This window comes from Anguilla anguilla, chromosome 1 (assembly GCF_013347855.1).
Source record: "Anguilla anguilla isolate fAngAng1 chromosome 1, fAngAng1.pri, whole genome shotgun sequence".
Lineage (NCBI taxonomy): Eukaryota > Metazoa > Chordata > Actinopteri > Anguilliformes > Anguillidae > Anguilla > Anguilla anguilla.
Window position 1 is genome coordinate 87,785,658 of NC_049201.1, and position 26,839 is coordinate 87,812,496.

Genomic DNA, 26,839 nt, shown 5'->3' on the forward strand with positions numbered 1-26,839 from the left:
CATACGACAATAATAATGTGATAACCTCAATTGCAAGTCACAACAGGAAAATGCATATGAAAGTTCCACTGAATATATGCAGGTCGTTCTTTATTGGAGACACATGGTACTATCATTTGCTGCAAAGTTGTGGGAAACTAAACTACTTTTTGAAAGTGTAAAGGAAAGTAGAGGTAATTCAAAATTGATAAAGTTTTCAAAATGTTTTCACTTGATAACTTGATAATGCAGCATAACAAGTTAGACCATCAGTAAGGAAAAATCGCATACTGAGTGTTGTGAACCCGTGTTCAGCAGTTGTCTACGATCATGAAAATGCTTTGGATAAAAGCGTCTGCCAAATGAATGTAATGTAATGTGAACGCTTTGCATGTTTGAATTTCCTGAGTTCAATCCCCAGCATCTCCAAGAGAGAACTATCTTTGTAATTTGGCCATTTCCCAAAGTACTATTCCCGTGCTGGTAATGAAAATACCTTAGGCTCATTCCAATATATATGAATAGTTTATAAGTCCTTTCCTGATCTGTAAGTTTATGGATTTTCTCCATTTTCAAGAACATTCCAACCTTAGAAATGCTCCTTGCAGGAGCTAGGAGGCCCCTGTAGGATGCTTGAGCTAGAAGTACAAGAGCAACCTTTGCAGAAGCATTGATTTGGGAGTGCATGCTGTATAAATGAACGACCTGTGGATCCACCTCCACCCAATTGGCACGTTTGTAATTGGTGTGGCTTCAAACTGAGCTGAAATGCAAGAATATTCCATTGCCTAATATACGTTTCCATGGTTTCTTACATTCTCACATCCTTGCTTGCTTTCCTTGCTTTCTTTGATGGATGGAGCTAGGAAAGGATGCAAGGAGGTAAAAAAAATAAGCGATTGGAATGTACCCCATAATTTGTTTATCAGTGGCACAGAACCTAATGGTGAGCAGTCAGAATGGCAAGGGATGCAGCTCAGTGGTAGAGTGCATGCTTCGCAAGGTCCTGGGTTTAATTCCTAGCATCTCCACTGAAGCTTTTCCGGGTATGCACACTTTGTTTTAAACACAATCACACTGCTCTTATTCCTACCGACAGTCCACAGGATATCCCAATGAAGAGGATTCGCCTTTTACCAGCACAAACCTGCGAAATAAAGAACTCATTAAAACCATTATTTATAAATGCATTAAGATGGATTTCTTTGCTATGGAAAAGTGCATTTCAAGTTTTAACAATATACAATTATTTACAAATAACCCTGTTATTAAATAACGTCCCCACCTGAATAACCCTGTTAGTAAGTAACACCCCCACCTGAATAACCCTGCTATTAAACAGCACCCCCACCTGAATAACCCTGCTATTAAACAGCACCCCCACCTGAATAACCCTGTTATTAAACAGCACCCCCACCTGAATAACCCTGCTATTAAACAGCACCCCCACCTGAATAACCCTGTTATTAAGTAACACCCCCACCTGAATAACCCTGTAATTAAACAGCACCCCCCACCTGCTCCAGGTTGAGTGCTCCCAGGTGGGGGCTGTCTTCAGGGGCCTCCTGGGATGTCAAAAGGGCCCTAAAACACATCAGAATCTTCAGATAAAAACATTTCCCATGATCCCTCAGTGGTGACAGTCCCTCCTGTCTGAATGAGCTGCTCTTTCCCCTGGAAACCCCCATGCGCTCAAATCTAATGGCCGTAGCCCACCAGCCCAGTCGTTAGCGCTCGGGTCTAATGGCCACAGGCCGCTAACCCTGTCGTTAGCGCTCGGGTCTAATGGCCACAGGCCGCTAACCCTGTCGTTAGCGCTCGGGTCTAACGGCCACAGGCCCCTAACCCTGTCGTTAGCGCTCGGGTCTAATGGCCACAGGCCGCTAACCCTGTCGTTAGCGCTCGGGTCTAACGGCCACAGGCCCCTAACCCTGTCGTTAGCGCTCGGGTCTAATGGCCACAGGCCCCTAACCCTGTCGTTAGCGCTCGGGTCTAATGGCCACAGGCCCCTAACCCTGTCGTTAGCGCTCGGGTCTAATGGCCACAGGCCGCTAACCCTGTGGTTAGCGCTCGGGTCTAATGGCCACAGGCCCCTAACCCTGTCGTTAGCGCTCGGGTCTAATGGCCACAGGCCCCTAACCCTGTCGTTAGCGCTCGGATCTAATGACCACAGGCCCCTAACCCTGTCGTTAGTGCTCGGGTCTAATGGCCACAGGCCCCTAACCCTGACGTTAGCACTCTGGTATAATGGCCACAGGCCGCTAACCCTGTCGTTAGTGCTCGGGTCTAATGGCCACAGGCCCCTAACCCTGTTGTTAGCGCTCGGGTCTAATGGCCACAGGCCCCTAACCCTGTCGTTAGCGCTCGGGTCTAATGGCCACAGGCCCCTAACCCTGTCGTTAGCGCTCGGGTCTAATGGCCACAGGCCCCTAACCCTGACGTTAGCGCTCGGGTCTAATGGCCACAGGCCCCTAACCCTGTCGTTAGCGCTCGGGTCTAATGGCCACAGGCCCCTAACCCTGTCGTTAGTGCTCGGGTCTAATGGCCACAGGCCCCTAACCCTGTCGTTAGCGCTCGGGTCTAATGGCCACAGGCCAATAACCCTGTCGTTAGCGCTCGGGTCTAATGGCCACAGGCCCCTAACCCTGTCGTTAGCGCTCGGGTCTAATGGCCACAGGCCAATAACCCTGTCGTTAGCGCTCGGGTCTAATGGCCACAGGCCCCTAACCCTGTCGTTAGCGCTCGGGTCTAATGGCCACAGGCCGCTAACCCTGTGGTTAGCGCTCGGGTCTAATGGCCACAGGCCCCTAACCCTGTCGTTAGCGCTCAGGTCTAATGGCCACAGGCCCCTAACCCTGTTGTTAGCGCACTCGCCACTCGTAACAGATGATCACGCTCCTGCTATGCTTCATTGCATCTTTTGCAAAATCTGCCTGATCATCTTCATTCGGTCCAGTCCTTACACTAACCGTAAACCCTAACTCTAATTTGATTTTTAAGCTATTATATTATTATTATTATTATTATTATTATTATTATTATTGAAACATCTACAAAAAAGAAAAAAAATCTAAAATTACACTGTTCCTCTTCATATTAAATATTCTCTTATTCATCGGGTGCTTCATATTTCATGTACAGTAAACACATTATAAATGGTGCAACTCACTTGTCACCTCCAGCAATAATATATGCAAAGACCTCCTGCTTCTTTAATCTTTTCAGAAGTCTGTTGAAAGATGTCTGAAATATGAAGACAAACTAATGAGTAAACATGACAAATACATATGCAAGTTCCTGTGATCACATGGGCTTCAAACTTCCATCAGAAGAAGATGATTAACAGCAGCAAAGAGGCAGGGAGTTCAGGTACAGGTCTGTACATCTGTACCAGTAAGCTAAGGCTATATGGATGTATAGTTGGAGCATGAAATGAATTCTGTTTTGAAGGAAAGAATATTTGAAATGGAAGTTGAACGATGCTCCAAACAACTCCACGCTTCACACAACCAAAAAAGCACCTTCCCTGGGCGTGCTTTTCACATATTATCCCTCTATTAATAAAATAAATAAACCCCCTTTGTATGGCAAGGTACTTATGAATATTAATATTAGAAATCACATTTTTGAAGGTTAATGTAATTGTTTACCGCCAATAGATACGCCAGACGGCCCGAGGTGCCACACCCACTCATGACGATGAGACTGTCCTCTGGGCACTGTTAGAACATGAACACACTGTCAGTAACTGAGACTGTCCTCTGGGCACTGTTAGAACATGAACACACTGTCAGTAACTGAGACTGTCTTCTGGGCGCTGTTAGAACATGAACACACTGTCAGTAACTGAGACTGTCCTCTGGGCACTGTTAGAACATGAACACACTGTCAGTAACTGAGACTGTCCTCTGGGCGCTGTTAGAACATGAACACACTGTCAGTAACTGAGACTGTCCTCTGGGCGCTGTTAGAACATGAACACACTGTCAGTAACTGAGACTGTCCTCTGGGTGCTGTTAGAACATGAATACACTGTCAGTAACTGAGACTGTCCTCTGGGCACTGTTAGAACATGAACACACTGTCAGTAACTGAGACTGTCCTCTGGGCGCTGTTAGAACATGAACACACTGTCAGTAACTGAGACTGTCCTCTGGGTGCTGTTAGAACATGAACACACTGTCAGTAACTGAGACTGTCCTCTGGGCGCTGTTAGAACATGAACACACTGTCAGTAACTGAGACTGTCCTCTGGGCGCTGTTAGAACATGAACACACTGTCAGTAACTGAGACTGTCCTCTGGGCGCTGTTAGAACATGAACACACTGTCAGTAACTGAGACTGTCCTCTGGGCGCTGTTAGAACATGAACACACTGTCAGTAACTGAGACTGTCCTCTGGGCGCTGTTAGAACATGAACACACTGTCAGTAACTGAGACTGTCCTCTGGGCGCTGTTAGAACATGAACACACTGTCAGTAACTGAGACTGTCCTCTGGGCACTGTTAGAACATGAACACACTGTCAGTAACTGAGACTGTCCTCTGGGCACTGTTAGAACATGAACACACTGTCAGTAACTGAGACTGTCCTCTGGGCGCTGTTAGAACATGAACACACTGTCAGTAACTGAGACTGTCCTCTGGGCACTGTTAGAACATGAACACACTGTCAGTAACTGAGACTGTCCTCTGGGCGCTGTTAGAACATGAACACACTGTCAGTAACTGAGACTGTCCTCTGGGCGCTGTTAAACCACTAGCACTCTGTGTAACTGAGACTACTGAATGTTGCTGACGCATGATTGGTGGCTTTTGATAATGTTGATATATGATATGTGGGCCTACATTTTAGAGACAGATGATTGGTGATGATAATGATGCATTAATTTTACCTTCAAAATTTCTTCCACATTCCTGGCCACATGGACAATCGTCTGTACAACAGAGTCACTGTACAATCCCTGTACACACAAACAGAATCACTATACAATTCCAATTTACACAGAGTCACTAAATAAGCCTATTTACACAGTCAGTGTATGTTAAACTATCCAAATACGTATGGCTAATAAGGAAACCCTTTTCTTTCTCACTGTCCAAACCCATGGGTCAGGCCTATCCATGCTCCTCTGCTTCCCACTGTCAGCCCAAATCCATGGGTTAGGCCTTCCCATGCTCCTCTGCTTCCCACTGTCAGTCCAAACCCATGGGTCAGGCCTTCCCATGCTCCTCTGCTTCCCACTGTCAGTCCAAACCCATGGGTCAGGCCTTCCCATGCTCCTCTGCTTCTCACACCCTGTCCAGATCCATAGGTCAGGCCTTCCCATGCTCCTCTGCTTCTCACTGCCAGTCCAAACCCATAGGTCAGGCCTTCCCATGATCCTCCGCTTCCCCCTGCCTGCACAAACCCATGGGTCAGGCCTTCCCATGATCCTTTGCTTCCCACTGCCTGCACAAACCCATGGGTCAGGCCTTCCCATGCTCCTCTGCTTCCCACTGCCTGTCCAAACCCATGGGTCAGGCCTTCCCATGCTCCTCTGCTTCCCACTGCCTGTCCAAACCCATAGGTCAGGCCTTCCCATGATCCTCCGCTTCCCACTGCCTGCACAAACCCATGGGTCAGGCCTTCCCGTGCTCCTCTGCTTCCCACTGCCTGCACAAACCCATGGGTCAGGCCTTCCCATGCTCCTCTGCTTCCCACTGCCTGTCCAAACCCATGGGTCAGGCCTTTCCATGCTCCTCTGCTTCCCACTGCCTGTCCAAACCCATGGGTCAGGCCTTCCCATGCTCCTCTGCTTCCCACTGCCTGTCCAAACCCATAGGTCAGGCCTTCGCATGATCCTCCGCTTCCCACTGCCTGCACAAACCCATGGGTCAGGCCTTCCCGTGCTCCTCTGCTTCCCACTGCCTGCACAAACCCATGGGTCAGGCCTTCCCATGCTCCTCTGCTTCCCACTGCCTGTCCAAACCCATGGGTCAGGCCTTTCCATGCTCCTCTGCTTCCCACTGCCTGTCCAAACCCATAGGTCAGGCCTTCCCATGATCCTCCGCTTCCCACTACCTGCACAAACCCATAGGTCAGGCCTCAGCATAATGGCCCACTGGATGGAAATTATCTGTGCGGAGAGGCCATTAGACAATTCCCTCCACTCTAAACAAAGGTGCTAAGGTTGCTCACCTGGTAACCAGCGCCTCCCTCCCACAGGTGCTGAAATATCTCTGTGTCACAGTCCCGCAGCAGCTGCACCAGCTGCTCAGGCTGGGCCCGGTCCATGTCCCGGGTTCGAGAGTTGGACTTCTCAGTGATTGGCAGGTCAGGCTCATAGCTGGGCATCTGCGAGCACCATGTTCTCAGGTTAATGTGCTGTGTTCATATCTGTGCCAGTGTTTATGGAAATATGCCAAAAGGGCATGCTTATGCCTATATTTGCAGCACATCCGACTTCACCATTCTGGTTTTACAACTGCATACAACATGTGAAAGTAACAATATGTGAATATATTATTATTTATGTTATGATATTTGTGTTATTATCAGCTACTGTGTATCACCCACATGAAATACATTAGAGCAGTGTTTCTTAAAATAAGCGTCAGGACCCAAAATCGGTCATGGGAGTGTATGAGGTGGGACCTGAAATGAGTCTGTCGTCCACTAAGCTGTACTAGCATGTGTAGTTGACGGGTCCTCAGAAGATACTAAATTTATCATTTCAGTCCAGATGCTAAAAAGGTCCAGAACCAGTGCATTAGAGGATACTTCTCCCTATCACCTTTTAGACAAGGAAAGGTGTTATTATTGTTTTTTATACACCCTAGCTGAGGCATAGCTTGGAATAGGCAGCAGTAGCTGAATAGTGAGCTCTTTGTCAGATAAGTGTGGAAATCTGAACCCAGCTACACCTGTAGATACTGCACCAGGGCAAGTGATGTCACTGCCTCTTGAAAAATCACACACCCTTACCTCCCATCTGTCCATATCTGTTTGATCCTGTGCTGCTAGTGTCCTCAGGCAGTCCAGTGCTGGGGAAATGACTAATATGTACCTGTGTACTAACAGGCTAGCTGAATGCTCACCAACAGCCCCTTCTGTCTCCAGGGAAAAGAAGGAAAATAATACAGCAGAAACAGGAAAATACCAGCAGGTCTAAGTTCACAAACTGACCTTTAGTCTGCTCTCAGCCAGACACAGCCAATCAGCGCAGCTGGATCTCAGCAAGACACAGCCAGCCGCCTCAGCCTGTTCTCAACCATCACAGCCAATCAGCTCAGACTACTTTCAACGAGACAGCCAATCACCTCAGCCTGCATGGAGATGTTGATGTTGTGTCAGTTCAGCTCACATGTGTAGAGTGACCATACATCAGTTTTTTTTTTTTTTAAAGGACAGGGTGGGTGGGCATTATGAACATAGTACTAGTCGATTTGTTTATGTACAGTGTACGGAATGCGCAAAACCTAACTGGTCATTTTTAGGAATGTGGAAATCTCACCTGGATGAATATTTTTGGCCCCAGAAAGAAGAGGACGTCTGGTCAGCGGACACATGCAGGGTTACTCTAATTGATTTTAATGTGATGATATGGTGTGCCTGGAGGGGAAAAACCCAAATGTTTCCCAGTGTAGGGGTTGCCAGGCTAATGTAGTTCAATTGAACATTATTTGTACATCAGTATACAACACAGACCCCAAACCATTCTTTCTCTTCAGCTGTCACAAGCACACATGCACAGAATAAGAGGAAATATAAAAATAGACAAAGGCTCAAAGCTGGTTACGGGGCTTTATCTATAACAAAGCAATACTGTGCGTCAATGCCAGCACAGTCCAACCAGAGCACAGGAAAAATACTGTGCGTCAATTCCAGCACAGTCCAACCAGAGCACAGGAAAAATACTGTGTGTCAATGCCAGCACAGTCCAACCAGAGCACAGGAAAAATACTGTGTGTCAATGCCAGCACAGTCCAACCAGAGCACAGGAAAAATACTGTGTGTCAATGCTAGCACAGTCCAACCAGAGCACAGGAAAAATACTGTGCGTCAATGCCAGCACAGTCCAACCAGAGCACAGGAAAAATACAGTGCGTCAATTCCAGCACAGTCCAACCAGACCACAGGAAAAATACTGTGTGTCAATGCCAGCACAGTCCAACCAGAGCACAGGAAAAATACTGTGCGTCAATGCCAGCACAGTCCAACCAGAGCACAGGAAAAATACTGTGTCAATGCTAGCACAGTCCAACCAGAGCACAGGAAAAATACTGTGCGTCAATGCCAGCACAGTCCAACCAGAGCACAGGAAAAATACAGTGCGTCAATTCCAGCACAGTCCAACCAGAGCACAGGAAAATGAGACTGACAGTTTAACTTGCTTACATTACAGGTGATGGGATAGGTTACTTACATTACATGCAGTTCCAATTATATTGTGTAGCGTAAATATGAAAGTCACATGAACATATTACAACACTGTAGAATCACAGTTCAATCTGCAGGGTTGTGCAAGAGTTAACCTGGTAGCAGGAAACTCTTGGACTTTCCAGATAGCAGATAAACTCTTGGACACATTGTGCAGTTCACTAGGGAGGATTCCACCCACATATTTTCTGCAGGGAAGTTTTAATTCATCAAAAGGGATTTACTAAAACAACTTATGCTTGTTATAATTTACTGAAAATCATTTATTAAAACCACTGATGCTTGCTGGACACCACTGGGTGAAAGGTTACACTGAGGTTGTCACGCTAACTCATTTCTAAACCACATATTTCCTAACTCTCATAAACACACACACACATTCTGTCTCATGCTCTCTTTCACACACACAATCTGCCATGTCAACGACTCCAAGACGCCACAGCTGTCTTCACTCCCACTGATTAAGTTACTCAAAAATAACCCCGGACTTACAGTTAAAACACAAGCACTGTCCAAGTCCAGAGTTTCGAAACACTGCATTCTGCCACACAAATCAAAATCTCACTCATACACACATTAATAACAGCAGGCTTCTCACGTTTCTTTGCACAAGCACATATAAATGCTCCCTCCACACCTCTGTAACTAGTATACCAAATGACACCCAAGGAAACGTTGGAACTTCTCCCAACACAACAGGTAATCTCTTCTGTTCCTCTGTTTAAAAAGCAGAATTTGTGATTAAAAAGAGAAGGCAGTGATGCAGCAGATTATTTTGCTCAGAAGGAAATGCTGTTTTAAAAAGCATGCTATTAGGATGATAATTTTGCAAACAGATAATTGTATTAATATTTTGATTACCTTTGTGGGAGGTGAGAGCAGCAGTGCTTGCTTTTGGTCTGGCATGGCTTTGTGTGGATAATCCTATATTCCGTACTGGAGGACCCAGTGTTACCTGCTGCTGCTATACATGGTGTGGTGAGACTGTGTGTGTGATTCATACACTTCAGGCAGGGTATTTCACAAAGCAGGATTACTGTATTAGCTGGATAACTGTGTGGGTTTTAATCAGTGCAGTTATCCAAATAATTTAGTAATCCCACTTCATGAAACACCCCCAGAAGTGGGAAGCTGCAGGGTCTGCTGGTTTTTGTTTTCACCTTAAATACAACCACTTAGACCAAAGAAACCAGGTGAGGTGAGTTAACCTTGTAATCGACTGTAGAGTAACAACAAAAACCAGCAGATCCTGCTCTCTATTTTCAACCATAATAACAAACGTTTTATTATAATGAGCTTCAGTTGATCTCACTTAGACACTTACAGTCTACTGAAGCATGATTTACACCCTTAAAGCCATTCTATTCACATCCCAGGAATTGCAGACCAGCTCATGACAAATAACTCCAATTGAAAGAGGTTGCATTCTTAGCCTAGTCAATTACAAACTCACAGGTGAAATCAGTTGGGTCCCACTGGCTTAGAGTGTGGAAACCTACCTAAAACCATTGGTGTAAAATGAATTGAGTTTACTGCCTGCAAAAACCTGCATTTTGTTAATATAAGTTTAATCACACAATTATGGTAGAACGTAAACACATTTTCAACAACCTTAACTGATCAAGGGGTTGGTTTTGCTAGACCAGTGGTTCTCAGACTTGGTCCTGGGGGACCCCTGTGTATGCTGGTTTTCATTCTAACCTCAACAGCAATCCCAGAATTTTAACAAACTGCTAATTTTTCTTAATTAGGTGCTTTTCATGTTTTAGAGCTGGGGTTCCCAGTCTTATCCAGAAAGGGCCATTGTGGGTGCACACACCTGATCCTGATTCTACTAATCAAGGTGCTTAGCAATGACTCTAGTGGTTGATTAGTAGAATCAGGTGTGCACACCCACACTTGCCCTTTCTGGAACCCCAGCTCTAAAACATGAAAAGTACATAATTAAGAAAAATTAACAGCTTGTTAAAATTCTGGGATTGCTGTTGAGGTTGGAATGAAAAACAGCATACACAGGGGTCCCCCAGGACCGAGTTTGAGACCCACTGTGCTAGTAGACAGTGGGTCTCCAGGACGGAGGGCGGTAACCACCGCTCTATATTGCAGCACCTGTGCTGCTCCAGATGGTGCTATTCAGGCTGTGTGCAATTCACATACTCTGTACTGCAGTGCCCTGATTTACCTGTGCTGCTCCTATAGATGGCACTGTTGAGGTCATGCACTCTGTTCATCCTGCTGGTGCTGCAGCACTGCCTTCCCACTGCCCATGCTGAGAAGGTTCCAGAACACACCAGCTACTGTTATCCAGGTGTACCTGGGACTCCTGGCCACAACGGTCTGCCTGGGAGAGATGGGAAAGAGGGCGTGGCCGGCCAGAAGGGGGAGAAGGGTGACAGAGGTAGGTTGTTTATACGGTTGGGTGTGCAGAGGTAGGGTATTCATAGATAGGCTGTTCCCAGGTTGGTAGAGTGTTCACAGGTAGGGCATTCACAGATAGGCTGTTCCCAGGTTGGTAGAGTGTTCACATGTAGGGTTTGCACAGGTAGTGTTTTCACAGGTAGGGAAATCACAGATGAGGTGTTCACAGGTAGGGTATTCATAGGTTGGCTGTTCACAGGATGGTAGGGTGTTCACAGGTGGGGTAATCACAGGTAAGGTGTTCACAGGTAAATACAGTTTTACAAAACACTGCAAACTGTATATAAAGTTTAAATTCCATGTCAAAGATGTGTGTTTATGCAGATATAGTACAGCATAGATATGTGTGATTATGCAGATATAGTACAGCATAGATTTCTATGATTATGCAGATATAGTACAGCATAGATATGTGTGATTATGCAGATATAGTACAGCATAGATATGTGTGATTATGCAGATAATACACCATTGATCTGTGTGTTTATGCAGATATAGTACAGTATAGATCTGTGTTCACAGGCATGATGGGTGCACAGGGGCCTCCTGGAAAGTTTGGTCCAGCAGGCCCAGCGGGTCCAGCAGGTCCAGTGGGTGCACCAGGCCCAGTTGGTCCAACGGGTCCCAAGGGTTTGATGGGTCCAGTGGGCCCAAGTGGACCGAAGGGGGAGAAGGGAGAACGTGGCCCTGCAGGTAGAATGAAGACTGTAATACACGGTTCAAAAGCTACTGTGATCAACTGTGAAATGTCCTACTGCGGAACAACATAAAACAAAGCACAAAATTTGCACAATGTTACTGGAGTGATTAAGGGCACTGTGTTTAGAACAAGATGGTTGCAGGTTCAAATACTGGGTGGGCTGCAGCTGTTTTACCCATAAGTCACATTGAGAATAGCCAGACTGGGCTGCCATTCTCACTTTCTCCTGTTGTTTAAAAGAATGGATGGCAATAAAATGTGTTAACATATATAAGCAAATGGCTCATGTTTTTTTTTTGGCAAACCAAAGGAAATCCCATTGGATTATATCTTGTCTCTTTCAGGACCCCTGCCTGCCATAAACCTGGTGGAACTGCAGTCAGAGCTTCAGACACTGAAAGCCACTTTCAACAAAAGTGAGAGATTTTCATTTTTTGAAGAAGTCATTAAATCTTCTGAAAAGCCATAAGATGCTGAGCAGATGAGCGGAATGAAATGAGTCACAGGGCTGCATGCAGCTGAGCCAATCAGCTCTCTGCTTGGCTGCCTGCTTTGTGTTAGGAATCCTAGCCAGGTTTACGCTTCACTTCTGATACAACAGTATCGCTTTGTCTGTTGTAAATTTTAAAAACGAGTTGTGAACGAAATTAGATCAGAACTTAAAGTGCAATGTGCACAAGTGAAAAATCCAGGTTCAGAGAGTGGAAGAACTCTATGGCAGGACCTTTACTTTCTGAGCCCTGGACCTTTCTCCAATGCATGACAGTTAACTGAGCAATAAGGTGTGTCGTGTGCTTCTGTTGCAGTAACACAGTTCCACTTCACAAAAAGGGTTGGAAAGAAATTCTTTGTGTCAGATAAGAAGTTGGGGACGTTTGATGAAGCTGTTACATTGTGCAGCTCTGTCGGTGGGGTTCCTGCCCTACCGACCAACCTGGAGGAAAACCGAGCGCTTTCCGGATTTCTGTCTGGCTCCGAGTACGCCTGGCTCAGCGCAAACGACAGGAAAACCGAGGGCAAATTTGTGGACTTACAGGAGAAAGAATTCCGGTTCAGTAGCTGGAAAGATTCAGAACCAAACAACTACAAAGGACAAGAGGACTGCGCTATCTGCTACTCTGATGGCAAATGGAATGATGTCAGATGTGAAGCAACCTATCTTATTGTTTGTGAGATTTAAAGGGAAGGGAAAATTCATTTAATACTCATATTTGTATTCGCATCTAGATGTGTGTGTGTGTGTAAGTGTGATATCCAATCATACGAGCCTTCAGCTGAAAGGGCAGCCATACTGGTTGGAACAATACTCAGAAAGAAGTTTGCTTCATAAATATTGGTGTATAACCATATAAGCCAATGAACCACAGGAAATGTGTTATCTGTAGGGCCAACAGTTTGTTTCCACCATGTGAACTGCAGGGATTTGAACTTGTATTTCAATAGTTATCCTCCAGGGGTCCCCATAGCACTCCAACATCAATGTAAAGTGACTAATTGTGCAATTGTGTTTCTAAATGAGACACTTATAAAAACAATTTGTTGATCTAATACTGCGGCTCTCCAGGACCAGGACTGAGTATCACTGCAGTGATGAGAAAAATGCACCCAAATGAAGCAGTGGAGTCCAATATTATCCTAAAAGAGTTGGTGCGGGTGCAGGTTTTTAACCCAGCACTAAAGCTTTTCCACCGCATGGTACCGGCTCAACTCGACTCGACTCTACTCTACTCACTTTTGGTACCAGGTACTTTGTTTTCCACTGCAGATAGTACCCCCGTCAATGTAGCTGGTCGCCATAGCGACGCCCCATGAACCTGCCATGATGTCATCTTCAACGGGACACGCACAGGAACAATGGAGGATATCGAACGGATGGTGTTCTTGATTCTCGGTATGTGGCTGTTTGTCACAGCAAGGAGACAAATTTTGTTTCAGAGGAGGCTGAAGGCAGCAAGACAAAAGACTGCTGAAAAAAACAGGAGAGTTTGGGAAATCCTACATCAGAGCTCAGACGACGAGACAAATCTGGTTGTTCAAAGACGACGCAAGAGGATTAGTGACGATTCTCTCTGACCAATCAGTGGTCTGCAGTGTTTTCACGTCACCTTTTGGTATCGCCTCAGCTCGCTTGGAACCTCGACGGAGGTGATACCAAAAAAAAGTACCAGGTACCAGATACTATCCACAACTTTTGCCCGATGGAAAAGCAAAAAAGTCGACTAGAGTTGAGTCGAGTTGAACCGGTACCATGTGGTGGAAAAGCGGCTAAAGATACCTGATTCTACTCAGAGTCTTGATTGAGGACCTTTATTAGTTGAATCATGAATTCATTTTTTATTACCCTTTTTGTGCAAGTTAAATGTTATATAACTGCTCTCATTTTTAATGTTGGCATTTCCCACTGCTTCTAACAAAACATATTGTTTCCCTGAACAACATTTAAAAATCTGCAGTATGTTCATGGTAGTAAGTAATTGAACTGAATTTGTGTCGCTTATAAACATTGCTGTGTCATCATCTGTGCTTAATTAGTGGCAATTAGTTTATCAACCTAGATTACTGAGATGGTGCAAATTAGATAATTGTTTGAGAAGGGGTTTAACAAAGAGGCCATCGCTACCTCTAGCGCACAGGTGTCAAGCTCCAGTCCTGGAGGGCCGCAGTGTCTGCTGGTTTTTTGGGGTGTTCTCGACACAAGTGGTTCATTAAAGTCATTGATTGGCTAATGAAACCACACACCTTGTTCTCAGGGCCTTAATTGGCAGCTGATTGAAAGGAAAACACAAAAACCTGCAGACTCTGCGGCCCCCTTGGGATTCAGTTTGACACCCCTGCTCTAGCGGGTGGATAACTGCAAGAAAACGAGGGGAGACAAACTGGTGGCCCTGGTTATGTCATGTGTATACTAAGCCAAGTTACCACTGGGAAAATTTTCCATGTGTATACCATTCTACCTTGCAAAACCATAAAAATAAAAAACAACGGACCATTATTGTGACTCCTCTCACAAACCTGCGGATTCAATGGCATAGCCAAGACTAGAGACATTACATGACAGCTCGATGAAGGTATTTGAAATTGGCTCAATAAATTATTCGTAAAAAAAACAACAACAAAAAAACAACAATAATTGCAAAGTATGTCTGGTACGTGAATTTAACTAATATTCTGGCTCTGACTAAAACGCTTAAACCTCATCACAAAAGACTTCATGGACCATGAGCCTGTCTGATCGGAAAATTATTAGCGGAAGCGGAAGAATGTGTATAACGGAAGACATTTGAAAATGCAATAAACGTATTGAAAGTCAATTAAGTTAAGGAATACCTCTATTCTTAAATATTTTTTAAAAAAACTTGATTTATAGAGTCTGAAAGTATGTTGAGGACCTTAGAAAAAATATATCGATAACAGATTTGGTCAACAGAGAGGCTAGCGGGCTAGGATAAATTGGGTATGCATAATGAACTTCTTGCTTGCTAACTAGTCTGTTGTGTGTTCTGTTCTCTTGGTAATAGGTATTGTTGGTTGTATTTAACGGTGGCTTGATGCGTATGTTGATATTAGCTGATAGACCCTCACAAATCAAGAAATCAAATCAAGGTTTATTTGCCATATGCCCAGTAACAATACAGCATGCTAGCAGATGTCAGCTGGAAAATAAATGCTTAGATTACGTTGGCGAATGAGAGTTGTCCAACTAGTTAGCAAATAAGATAAACAGTTAAATCCGGCGGCTTTACTGTAAATTGACTGTTTACTGTAAAGTGCGCTACATCTGTGTGACTAGCTGAAGACCTAGTCACCGCACACGCGTTAGTTTCAGTTGCCTTCCGAATGTGGCTTAGTATGGGGTTGATTCGCTAGCTGTTAGCATTAGCTGTACGGACGCTTCGGTAACTTCATGCCAATGAGGAACAAGCTGGCGAGCTACGTATTACCGCGGTGCCGGTTTGACTGTATGCGGAGGGAAGGATCAGACATGAGAGTTTAAAGGACAGAGCTGGAATATCAGTGCTCTGGAAGAGACTGCTGGAGAGGCCAACCGGACAATGCCAAGAAGAAAACAATCGCACCCACAGCCGGTCAAATGTAAGTAGCGTTAGCTAGCTAAGTTGGCTTAATTGTTTTCCGGTTCCTCTTAGCACTGAACCAGTAAACATTTTACTCTGTTTAAACGCTTAATAAATACAGTGCCGAAGCCGTTTGCTGTCTGGCCTTTTTAAATCCCGCATGACCAGATACGCTGAGTTATAACCGTTGTGTTTAGCACGAACCATACCTCTAAAAAGTACCTTTGCCTAGTTCTGCTAGGTAGCAAGCTGACTTTACAAGGAAGTGAACGCTAACAAAAACATTGGCTACTGTCAACTCGCAAACCACAACTGTGTAGGCAGTGTACCGAGTGTAGGCAGTTCCATAAAGTTTAATGAAGTATTAATTTTTTTAAATGATAATATTTTCGAGTCGGCTAGTTAACTTTAGTTCTAGTCGACGGAGCGAACCCGGCTTAGGTTGTAGAACATGGTTTAATGCAAATGAAGTTTCTGCGCGCTGTTGAGTTTGTCGCAAAGCTTTTTTGTTACAAAATGAGTCTTATCAGTAATAAGTGAATAAAGTGAACAGTTAGACTCAGGTGATTTAAAAATGTGTGCTTATCTTAAGTGGGACCGATTGAGTGGCCTGTGCTTGGTGGAAGTTCTGACCTCCGGTTTGTACTGACATTTTATAATGCTGAGATAATGATACTCCTCCATACATCTCAACACATTTGTGAGCTGTTTCATCCTGTCATTGGCTGAAAAGAAGCCACTTTGTCTTCCTCTTCCTGTCTTCCTCTTCCTCTCTTTTTTAACTCCTTCCTCTATTTCCCTTGTATAAACCACCCTGCTCACCCTCTCTCCCCCTCACACCCTCTCTCGCTTACTCGCTCACCCTCACGCCCTCATTCTCAGACATGCACACACACTTTCTCTCTCTCTCTCACACACACACACACACACACAGTCACACATAGTTTTTTCTCAGACACACTCCCTCTCACAAACATGTGCTCACACACTCTCTTTCACACAAATACACACACAAACACACTCTTTTACTCTGTGTGCATGTGTGTGCTTTTGTGTGGGAGAGTAAGGAGTGTGTTTGTAATAGAGAATGTGTGCATGTGCCTGTGTGAGTGTGTGCATATGACTGATGACTGCTGGTGTGTGTGCTTGCAGTGGACTCAGAAGATGGTGTGTGTGCTTGCAGTGGACTGATGGTGTGTGTGCTTGCAGTGTACTGATACTGTGTGTGCTTGCAGTGGACTGATGGTGTGTGTGCTTGCAGTGGACTCAGAAGATGGTGTGTGTGCTTGCAGTGGACTGATGGTGTGTGTGTGCTTGCAGTGTACTCAGAAGATGGTGTGTGTGCTTGCAGTGAACTCAGAAGATGGTGTGTGTGCTTGTAGTGGACTCAGAAGATGGTGTGTGTGCTTGCAGTGGGCTCAGAAGATGGTGTGTGTGCTTGCAGTGGGCTCAGAAGATGGTGTGTGTGCTTGCAGTGGGCTCAGAAGATGGTGTGTGTGCTTGCAGTGGACTGATGGTGTGTGTGCTTGCAGTGGACCGCTGGTGTGTGTGCTTGCAGTGGACTCAGAAGATGCTGTGTGTGCTTGCAGTGGACTCAGAAGATGGTGTGTGTGCTTGCAGTGGACTGATGGTGTGTGTGCTTGCAGTGGACTGATGGTGTGTGTGCTTGCAGTGTACTGATGCTGTGTGTGCTTGCAGTGGACTCAGAAGATGGTGTGTGTGCTTGCAGTGTACTGATGCTGTGTGTGCTTGCAGTGGACTCAGAAGATGGTGTGTGTGCTTGCAGTGGACTGATGGTGTGTGTGCTTGCAGTGTACTGATGCTGTGTGTGCTTGCAGTGGACTGATGGTGTGTGTGCTTGCAGTGGACTGATGGTGTGTGTGCTTGCAGTGGACTCAGAAGATGGTGTGTGTGCTTGCAGTGGACTGATGCTGTGTGTGCTTGCAGTGGACTGATGGTGTGTGTGCTTGCAGTGGACTGATGGTGTGTGTGCTTGCAGTGGACTCAGAAGATGGTTTGTGTGCTTGCAGTGAACTGATGGTGTGTGTGCTTGTAGTGGACTGATGGTGTGTGTGCTTTTAGTGGACTCAGAAGATGGTGTGTGTGCTTGCAGTGAACTCAGAAGATGGTGTGTGTGCTTGCAGTGGACTGATGGTGTGTGTGCTTGTAGTGGACTCAGAAGATGGTGTGGCCACAGTAAATCCTGCAAGTTTAGTCTTGGAAAGTGACTTCCTCCTGGGCCAGGATCTGGAGTTTGGGGACAATGACAGCGACTACAAGATCATTGCATTTGACAAGGATTCAGGTGAGTGAGCCCTGAACAAAAATAGTTTGTCTGTTTGAATGGGATATTAGTGTGTGCTTTTCTACTTTTAGCATTCACCCCTGGATCCCAAAGGTTGCTGATCTGCCTGAATTGCCTATTAGTTATATTTGGGGCAGTGTAGTGGTTGCTGGTTCAATTCCCATTTTGGCCACTGTTTTGGTAGCCTTGAGCAAGGTTGTGCCTTGAGCAATGTGATGTCATGTAAGGTAATGTAATGTAAGGTGATGTGTAGGGTAACAACACATCTTTTGCGGGCAGAATGGCCTTGAAGCAGTACTTAAGTAGCCAGTCAGATGTTTCTAAGACTGAAAACTGGAAGTACATAAATGCTCCCAGCTTTAGGATGAGATGGTAATATTGTTCTTAATTGTTTCAAAGTGCTGCTTTATGGTAAATTATAGTAATGTATGTTAAATGGTAGCAATATCATGGACACTTGTACATGAGTTTCTAGAAAACTTAATACAAAATAATTTGGGGGTAGAGGGTAGTGAGGTTGCTTTTGATTGGTTGGTGCATCAGGGTAGAGACTATCAAGGCTGTTCTCGATTGGTCTTGCCTTCAGGGTAGTGAGGCTGTTTCTGACTGGCTGTGTGTTTTCCAGACTCGGTTGCCGTAGAGATGGGGATCCCGGTCTACTCGCTGAGTGATGAGGACTGCAGCTACAGCCAGCTGAGCCTGGAGAGCGAGGGGGAGGAGAGCGAGCAGGCAATGGGGCGGGGCCTGTCCTGCGTCCGCTGTGGCCAGCCGCTAGAGGACCCCCTGCAGGGGGCGCTGGACCTGACCCCCCCGTGCTGCCTGCACTGCAGTGAGGGGGCTGGGGCCAGGGATGAGGACAACAGTTCCGGAGGAAAAGGTGGCATGGGTGGGGCAGTGGGCAGGGGTGCAGGAGATGGTGTGGGCGGGGCAGTGGGCGGCTCTCGTAAACTGCACTCCTGTAAACTGTGCAGCTTCTCCTCCCGCTACTCCAACCACCTGAAGCGTCACATGAAGACGCACAACGGCGAGAAGCCGTACCGCTGCCCTCACTGCGCATACGCGTCTGCGCAGCTGGTCAACCTGCAGCGCCACCTGCGCATCCACACCGGCGAGAAACCCTACAGCTGCGCCCACTGCCACTTCGCCTGCAGCTCCCTGGGCAACCTGAAGAGGCACCAGCGCATGCACACACACGACAAGCCCAACAAGTGCAGCCACTGCGACTATGGAGCCAGCAGCGCGCTCAGCCTGAAGAGGCACCAGATGGGCCACAAGGCCCAAAAGTCAGAGCCGCCAGAAGGTGTGTCAGATTAAACAGAGAGCACACTGTTCTAGATTACGGTCATTTTAGATGACACTGCGCTAGATTACAGTCATTTTAGATTACACTGTGCTAGATTAGTCAATTTAAATTACACTGCGCTAGATTACAGTCATTTTAGATTACACTGTGCTAGATTAGTCAATTTAGATTACACTGTGCTAGATTAGTCAATTTAAATTACACTGCGCTAGATTACTGTCATTTTAGATTACACTGTGCTACATTAGTCATTTTAGATTACACTGTGCTAGATTAGTCATTTTAGATTACACTGCGCTAGATTAGTCATTTTAGATTACACTGTGCTAGATTACAGTCATTTTAGATTACACTGCGCTAGATTAGTCATTTTAGATTACACTGTGATAGATTACACTCAGTTTACACTGTGCTAGATTAGTCAATTTAGATTATACTGCGCTAGATTACACTCAATTTAGATTACACTGCGCTAGATTACAGTCATTTTAGATTACACTGCGCTAGATTAGTCATTTTAGATTACACTGTGCTAGATTAGTCAATTTAAATTACACTGCGCTAGATTACAGTCATTTTAGATTAGACTGTGCTAGATTACACTCAGTTTACACTGTGCTAGATTAGTCAATTTAGATTATACTGCGCTAGATTACACTCAATTTAGATTATACTGTGATAGATTAGTCATTTTAGATTACAGTGCGTTAGATTACACTTTAGATTATACTGCGCTAGATTACAGTCAATTTAGATTATACTGCGCTACATTACAGTCAGTTTATATTACACTGCACTAGATTACAGTCAATTAAGATTACACTACACTGCACTAGATTACACTTAAATTAGATTTCACTGTGCATAGAGTGCTTAATTTAGATTATACTGCTCTCAGATTAGTCAATTTAGACATTATACTCAATTGTTTAGATAACTCTGCTTGATTACTCTATTCAGATTGCCCTACACTTAGATAACACTGAATGTGCCCTACATGGTGCTGGGATTACATTCCATTTAGTTGTCAAGGAAATTAGATTGCATTCATATTTCACTGTGCTGAGATTACACCATGTTTACATTACACACAGATTACAGTGAAATGGTCACAAAGTTTCTGAAAAGCACAGTGCTGTACAACGTAATTGTAAAGGTTAGTTTTACAGAGAGAGAGAGAGAGGTGGTTAGTTATCCTGTTCAAGTCTGACGTTCAGATGAATTGCCGTTTGTTTCCCTGGTAACAGTTGCTGTGGTGTCAGACCTGACTCTGCACGTGAGCAATGAGGCGGACTTCCTCCAGAGCTACGGTGGCCTGAAGGGGGAGGGGGTCGGCCTGGGGGCGGAGTCAGACTCTCTCCCGGAGCTGCTGTTCCCCTTCACCTGCCGGCTATGCGGGGTGGTCCTGGACGACGAGGACGGCACGTCTGCGCAGATCTGCAGCAGCTGCACGCTGGACATGCTGACCAAGGCCCCGCCCAGCAGCCCGGGGGAGAGGGGTGAGCGGGTGTTCTCCTGCGCCCTGTGCTCCTTCACCACCCAGTACCCCAACCACCTGGCCCGCCACATGAAGACCCACAGCGGGGAGAAGCCCTACAAGTGCCCCCAGTGCGACTACGCCTCTGCCCACTTCGACAACCTGAAGCGTCACCACCGCGTGCACACGGGCGAGAAGCCCTACAAGTGCCACCTGTGCGACTACGCCTGCGGCAACCTGGCCAACCTCAAACGGCACCAGCGCATCCACTCCGGCGCCAAGCCCTTCCAGTGCGCCGTGTGCAGCTACAGCTGCAACCAGAGCATGAACCTGAAGCGGCACATGCTGCGGCACACCGGCGAGAAGCCCTTCTGCTGCCAGGAGTGCCCCTACACCACCGGCCACTGGGACAACTACAAACGGCACCAGAGGAAGCACGGCCACTCCGCACACGGCTGGGTCAAAGTGCAGCTGCCCCACACCGAGGAGGAGGAGGAGGAGGAGATGTAGAGGAAGAACAGGAAGGGGGAGGAGGAGGAAAGGAAGAACGAGGGGGTTTGTCCTCTCCGCTTTTCAGCACATACTTCCTGTTTGAGATGTTTTATTTGGGGGGGGTGTAGAGTCTGTGGCCCCCCCACATCCTGTTGCCTTTGGGTTAATGGTTGGGGGAGGGGTTGGGTTCTCTGGTGCCAAATGGAGAGATGCCTCTCCCCCGATTCCTCTGTACACTGTGTGTGCCTGTGTGTGTGTGTGTGTGTGTGTGTGTGTGTGCACGCGAGTACGTGTGTATATGAATGTGCCTGCGTTTGTAGATATGTTTGATTGCATATTGCGTGCTATCGGGTGATTTGAAAATCATGTTTTGTTTTTTGTTTTTTTTATTGGTTTCTTTTCGCTGTGAAAGTTTTTTTCGCTTAAATTTCCTAAGAAAATGTCGCTTAAACTCGGGCGTATCAAATGTATGATTAAAAAATATTTTTTTCATGTGTGTTGTATGGTTTCATTTTAGAATATTTACTGTCTTTTTTTGAGCAAGCATTCAGCTGAAATAAGTTTGAGCTAATAGGTTACAGAGTGCGCACCAAACAGACCGTTTTACACAGAAGCTCATTCTGGGGGCTAATGAGATCAAAGTAAATATTCCGGTACGCTTTCATACTAAGCGAGTAAAACCACAAAGTAATATAATTCTATTGTGCTGGACGTGTAAGACGGCCAAAATCAGAAGCCAGCATCGCGGTGTAGCGTAATGGTGAGCAACGACAGCCTTGCTACAACGTTGGCTAACAAGGTAGTAAAACTTGACAACGGTCTTAGCGAGTCCGTCATTCCACGGTGGTTCACACTTTCCCGTTGGGATGGTAAGTAAAGGAACGTTCACCCGAAACAGGTTGTTCCCCTGTACTTGATTGACGACAATGTAATGTTCTCAGTCGAAGTGCTCGATATGCAGTCATTTAAAGGCAGGCAAGTGGATGTTTATGACCCCAATGGACATTTAAATTACACACTGGTGTCTAATTATAATAATTTTGAACTGAGTGCGGAGGAATAGGGATTTAGAAATAAGAAAGCCTCGCGATAAGGTGTAATAGACGACTTGTGCACATTTGATTGAATTTGAGAATTAACCCCATTAATGAGCGGTTCCGGGCACGCGGATAAGCGCACACACTAAGCAGCATTTCCGTCCCCGGCAAGCCCGCTTTAGCACTGCCGCGGCAGCAAAAGCGACGATACGAGCTGACTATATAAGATTTAAAATGGTTTCGCTGTTGTACTGAATTTTTAAAGGATGGGAAAATGTTTTCCGAGATAATGTCTTAAGTGTTGACTTGTCTTCAATGAACATGATAACTCATGACCAGAACCCACCATTCGGCCATATCTAAGATCTTCAGCGTGGGGGTCTTTGACACCAACAAAAAATTATACAGGAATGGGTATTATTGGCTTTAGAAATTTGGCATTCAGAGACGAAAGCAACCTGTTAATTCTAAATGTTTTGTTTGCGAGGTTTGAAGAGGTTTCTCATTAAAAGTGTGTTCGCGATTTCCGTTCTCGCCAAAAGATGGCAGTGTTGATTTTGGACACAAAGCGTACTGGAAAGGGCTTAACAGAGGTTACATTTGGAGAAGCTTGGTTTTCGACTCAATTGGCTTCCCACAGTAAGTGTGTTTAGAGATGCTCCGAATATGTTTTTGAGTGATGACCTTTAACCTTGAGACCGGGCCTGGATAACCTAAGGTCAATTGGGCACTGACTTTGGAAAATTCAAGCCCACAGTTTTGTGTAACATGAAAACCTGAACAGTAAATATAGGCAGGCACTCATTGTTCCTAAAGGAAATAAACTAGAAATAGAGTTATATTTTAGGTGGGGATGGAGGATGAAGGTTAATAATTCTGTTTATAATTGTAATTTATTATATTAGTGCCTACATCCTTAGATTCATGTAAAAATATACAATTTGCAATATATATTTATACAAAAACTATATATGTATATAAACATGTTTTGGGCAGTACAGTGGTGCAATGGATAGTACTGTCGCCTCACACTAACATGGCCCTGGTTTCAAATGTGTAGAGTTTGCATGTTCTCCTTGTGCCTGTGTGGGCTTCCTCTGTGGACTCTGGTTTCCCCCCACACTTCAAAGATAGGTTAGGCTAACTAGAGAATAATTGGAGAAAATCGACAAGTATGTATTACATTACATTCATGTATGAGTGTGTAAGTGAATGATGTGTGTTCCCTGTGATGGGACCTGTCCGGGGTATATCCCCCCCCCCCCCCCCCCCCCCCACACACACAGAAATTACAGTTTGTGTCAAATACAGGAAAAAATCATTCACAGATAAAGTTCCGTTGGTTGTTTTATTTTTCAGAGATTGGAGCCTGCAAGGCCCAACAGGGCTCTCATTTGGACATTTGTGAGTCATAACAGCTCTACAGCAACATTTAAAATGAGCAAGAAACAACTGAAGCAAAAAGCACAACTTCATAAGAGTAGAACCTAGAACCTGGCTTGTGTTCGGTAGTTGTAATGGAAAGCAGAGCCAGGCTTGTGTTTGGTAGTTTTTGTGGAAAGCGGAGCCCGACTTTTGTTTGGTAGTTGTAATGGAAAGCAGAGCCAGGCTTGTGTTTGGTAGTTGTAATGGAAAGCAGAGCCAGGCTTGTGTTTGGTAGTTGTAATGGAAAGCAGAGCCAGACTTGTGTTTGGTAGTTGTAATGGAAAGCAGAGCCAGGCTTGTGTTTGGTAGTTGTAATGGAAAGGCCTTGTGGGCCCTGCAGTCTGCCAGGGGCCGTGAGGGCCACATCCAGCAGACGCTGGGAATGAAAGAGAAACAGGACCTGAGGCTTGGGCTCTGCTGCACAGGTAAAACTCCACCTACAGGTGAGCTTGAATGCTGAAGCTCTCGTATGCACTGGGACACTTAACATAAGGCAGGGTGGGCCTGCTGTCTGATTTGATGTTCGGGTAGCTGGTTGTGTGGTCTTGCTGGCTGATTGCATGGTGCAGTAGCTGTTTGGTGTGCGGTCTTGCTGGCTGATTGCATGGTGCAGGAGCTGGTTGGTGCGCGGTCTTGCTGGCTGATTGCATGGTGCAGGAGCTGGTTGATGTGCAGTCTTGCTGGCTGATTTCACGGTGCAGTAGCTGGTTGAAGGGGACCAAACCTCGCAGAAACACCTGACTTGGTTCCGTTTTACCAGCCACAGCAGGACGTGCTGCTTCTCTTAGCCGGAGGGGTGGGGCTTACCTGTACCTGCAGGATGGAGAAGAGAGACCCCACAGAGCTGGTTTAATGTTATGCTGCAGATATAAATCTCTCATTTGAGAGCAGTTCTGTCCTCCATGGTCTTTCTCAAAGTGAAATTCCCTTTGTTGTCCAGGTAAAACACGCATGCCTTTGTATGATTACAAACAGCAATCTTTGTTACACAAACAGCCATCTTTGTTGCACAAGCAGACATTTTGTTTGATGAATGTGTGTGATTGTTGCAGCAGTATTGCAGTGGACAGAGAGAGCTGGAAGTGTGGGCTTGTCTGTCGAGGGAAGGTCATTTCCCCTCAGACTCCGCAGCACACCGGTGTCAGCATTGCTTCTGTAATGGTGCCCATCAGAGTGAAGCTCCGCCCCTTCTGCATACCCATCAGGACATCGCCATGGTGACCAGGACCTTCCAAAACCACACACTTCCTTACATTCCATATCTGATAGTGATTCATATGGGAATATAAGGAAGCATGTAGCCCCAGAGGGCAACAGTTTGGTCTCTCGCGTTCCAGAGAACGAAGGTGATGTCGCTCAAGTTCCAGAGAACGAAGGTGATGTCTCTCACATTCCAGAGAAAGAGCAGCATCATGTAACTGAGTCATTAGCCCCATGCTGTCATTCAACCCACTTAGATGGCTGGTGCTCTACCTCCACCTGTGTATAATGCTGGTGGTCTACCTCCACCTGTGTATAATGCTGGTGGTCTAACTCCACCTGTGTATAATGCTGGTGCTCTACCTCCACCTGTGTATAATGCTGGTGGTCTAACTCCACCTGTGTATAATGCTGGTGGTCTAACTCCACCTGTGTATAATGCTGGTGCTCTAACTCCACCTGTGTATAATGCTGGTGCTCTAACTCCACCTGTGTATAATGCTGGTGCTCTAACTCCACCTGTGTGTTATGAGAAGTTATGAGAAACTTGTCCTCAGAGTGCAGTGTGTAGCAGGCAGTTAAATGCAGAAACATACTGGGTAAAGACTGAACAGTCAGATAATAGCACTCCCAGTGTTAGGGTGTGGTGTGGAAGTCAGGGGTTGGGGGGAGGGGGGGATGTCACTGCACCTTGATGAGTGGTTCTTCCTGTCCTGGTTCTTCTCCCTTGTTGTGTTCCACTGCTATCATGTGAGGTGGTGGGGGCGGGGCAGGAGGCGGGCACAGGGCTTACTTCCAGTGAAGGCAAGGGTGTCGATTTGCCCCTGGAATGTTTCCTGTCCAAAGCAAACACACCTCCAGACATCCTCATGTTACAGCCTCACGTTGGTGTCTTACTATGCCTTTACTTTCCTCATTTTCACTGAATTATATGTGGAGCTCTTACAGCCACAAACCGCACATCTGATCAAAGAGACGCAGGAACAAGTTTCATCTGGCACTCCCTCCTTCTTTCAATCTCTTTCCCCCCCTCTCTCTTTCTCTCTCTCTCTCTCTCTCTCTCTCAGCCTCTCTCTCTCCCTCTCCCCCCCCCCTATCTTATGTCCCTGAGCTTACTGACCCCCGGAGAGGTCATTCACTTTTTTCACTATTTCTTGATTGAAATGTTGATATGATATGAAATATATACATCAGTCACAGCACTATCAAAACCAAAATGATTTTAACAGCAAAATGGCCACAGTCTGTATGGACATAGCTGCGTTAGTCATGGAAAACATGCATTTTAGTATGAATTTATCATTAATATTCCTGTAAACTGAGCCATCCCAATAATATTACAGCTGCAATTGTAGTTTAAGTACTTTAAAAGTATTAAATACCATAACATCTGCTGTGAACAGAACATTGAAGTACTCACCAGTAGATTTAAAAGTGAATCCATTTAATCTTTACGGCCAGATTAAATACCAGATCTCTCACGGCCCTCGGAATGAGAGCAGTGACGTCCTGGCCTGGAGGGATCGGATCAACCCGTAAAACCACACATTTTACCTGCAGCCCGAGCGCAGAAGGCAGGCCGGATCCTGGAGCTCCTTTCTGGTAAAGGGGAGCCTGGAGCTCCTCAGTCCAGCGCCTGCTCCCTGTTCTCTGTGGCGCTTCTGGTTGTGCTCAGCGGTGGAGCTTCTGGTTGTGCTCAGCAGTGGAGCTCCTGGTTGTGTTTGACGGTGGAGCTCCTGGTTGTGTTCGACGGTGGAGCTCCTGGTTGTGCTCAGCGGTGGAGCTTCTGGTTGCGCTCGGCGGTGGAGCTTCTGGTTGTGCTCGGCGGTGGAGCTCCTGGTTGTGCTCGGTGGTGGAGCTCCTGGTTGTGCTCGGCGGTGGAGCTCCTGGTTGTGCTCGGCGGTGGGCTGCTGGTGGTGCTCTGAGGAGCTCCTGCTTGTCCCTGCCGGTGGGCTGCTGGACTGAGTCCAGGGCAGGCCTTTTCTAGCCACGGGCCTGCCACCTGCTG

The 26,839-nt window shown here is 46.0% G+C and overlaps 3 protein-coding genes and 1 long non-coding RNA gene across 9 annotated transcripts in view; 2 read left to right on the plus strand and 2 right to left on the minus strand.

The window, feature by feature from the left end:
• Positions 1-9,528, minus strand: part of gckr (glucokinase (hexokinase 4) regulator) — an 18,864-nt gene extending 9,336 nt beyond the window's left edge. For 3 of the 5 annotated variants that reach the window (XR_004765978.1, XM_035424320.1, XM_035424323.1), the window contains exons 1-10: positions 9,263-9,528; positions 7,476-7,573; positions 7,148-7,287; positions 6,947-7,071; positions 6,161-6,316; positions 4,875-4,943; positions 3,630-3,698; positions 3,149-3,222; positions 1,497-1,563; positions 1,073-1,126 (exon numbers count right to left, since the gene is read on the minus strand). Coding sequence is in view for 4 of the 5 variants with exons in the window: in XM_035424320.1 (XP_035280211.1) it covers positions 1,073-1,126; positions 1,497-1,563; positions 3,149-3,222; positions 3,630-3,698; positions 4,875-4,943; positions 6,161-6,316; positions 6,947-6,961 (504 nt within the window). In the remaining variant the exon portion in view is untranslated. The remainder of the gene's footprint in view (positions 1-1,072; positions 1,127-1,496; positions 1,564-3,148; positions 3,223-3,629; positions 3,699-4,874; positions 4,944-6,160; positions 6,317-6,946; positions 7,072-7,147; positions 7,288-7,475; positions 7,574-9,262) is intronic. The other 2 variants (XM_035424321.1, XM_035424322.1) reach the window with 2 other exon arrangements.
• LOC118230983 (mannose-binding protein C-like) lies at positions 8,955-14,501 on the plus strand. Its single transcript, XM_035424348.1, has 5 exons — positions 8,955-9,100; positions 10,601-10,799; positions 11,342-11,512; positions 11,864-11,935; positions 12,326-14,501. Exons 1-5 carry the CDS (start codon positions 9,059-9,061, stop codon positions 12,697-12,699), a joined length of 858 nt encoding a protein of 285 aa, XP_035280239.1. The 5' UTR covers positions 8,955-9,058; the 3' UTR covers positions 12,700-14,501.
• Positions 14,502-14,522: 21 nt separating this feature from the next.
• Positions 14,523-21,661, plus strand: LOC118230973 (zinc finger protein 513). 2 transcript variants are annotated; one of them, XM_035424335.1, is made up of 4 exons: positions 14,523-15,611; positions 17,737-17,897; positions 18,523-19,197; positions 20,448-21,661. In XM_035424335.1, exons 2-4 carry the CDS (start codon positions 17,744-17,746, stop codon positions 21,185-21,187), a joined length of 1,569 nt encoding a protein of 522 aa, XP_035280226.1. In that variant the 5' UTR covers positions 14,523-15,611; positions 17,737-17,743; the 3' UTR covers positions 21,188-21,661. The 2 variants fall into 2 exon arrangements, with proteins under 2 accessions (XP_035280226.1, XP_035280218.1); XM_035424327.1 differs by having other exon boundaries at positions 14,525-15,611; positions 17,763-17,897.
• Positions 21,662-24,363: 2,702 nt separating this feature from the next.
• Positions 24,364-26,327, minus strand: LOC118230992. The gene is made up of 3 exons (XR_004765984.1): positions 26,252-26,327; positions 25,522-25,667; positions 24,364-24,444 (listed from the first exon to the last, which is right to left on the minus strand). It is a non-coding gene; the product is annotated as an uncharacterized LOC118230992 (long non-coding RNA).
• Positions 26,328-26,839: the final 512 nt, after the last annotated feature.

Excerpts from the sequence above, each read along its gene's own strand:
- LOC118230973 (XM_035424327.1), top strand. The coding sequence starts at position 15,572 with ATGCCAAGAAGAAAACAATCGCACCCACAGCCGGTCAAAT. Across the intron at positions 17,898-18,522 it reads TGCATTTGACAAGGATTCAG|ACTCGGTTGCCGTAGAGATG; the intron begins GTGAGTGAGCCC and ends TGTGTTTTCCAG. Across the intron at positions 19,198-20,447 it reads AAAGTCAGAGCCGCCAGAAG|TTGCTGTGGTGTCAGACCTG; the intron begins GTGTGTCAGATT and ends CCCTGGTAACAG.
- LOC118230983 (XM_035424348.1), top strand. The coding sequence starts at position 9,059 with ATGACACCCAAGGAAACGTTGGAACTTCTCCCAACACAACAG. Across the intron at positions 9,101-10,600 it reads AACTTCTCCCAACACAACAG|ATGGCACTGTTGAGGTCATG; the intron begins GTAATCTCTTCT and ends CTGCTCCTATAG. Across the intron at positions 11,513-11,863 it reads GGGAGAACGTGGCCCTGCAG|GACCCCTGCCTGCCATAAAC; the intron begins GTAGAATGAAGA and ends TGTCTCTTTCAG.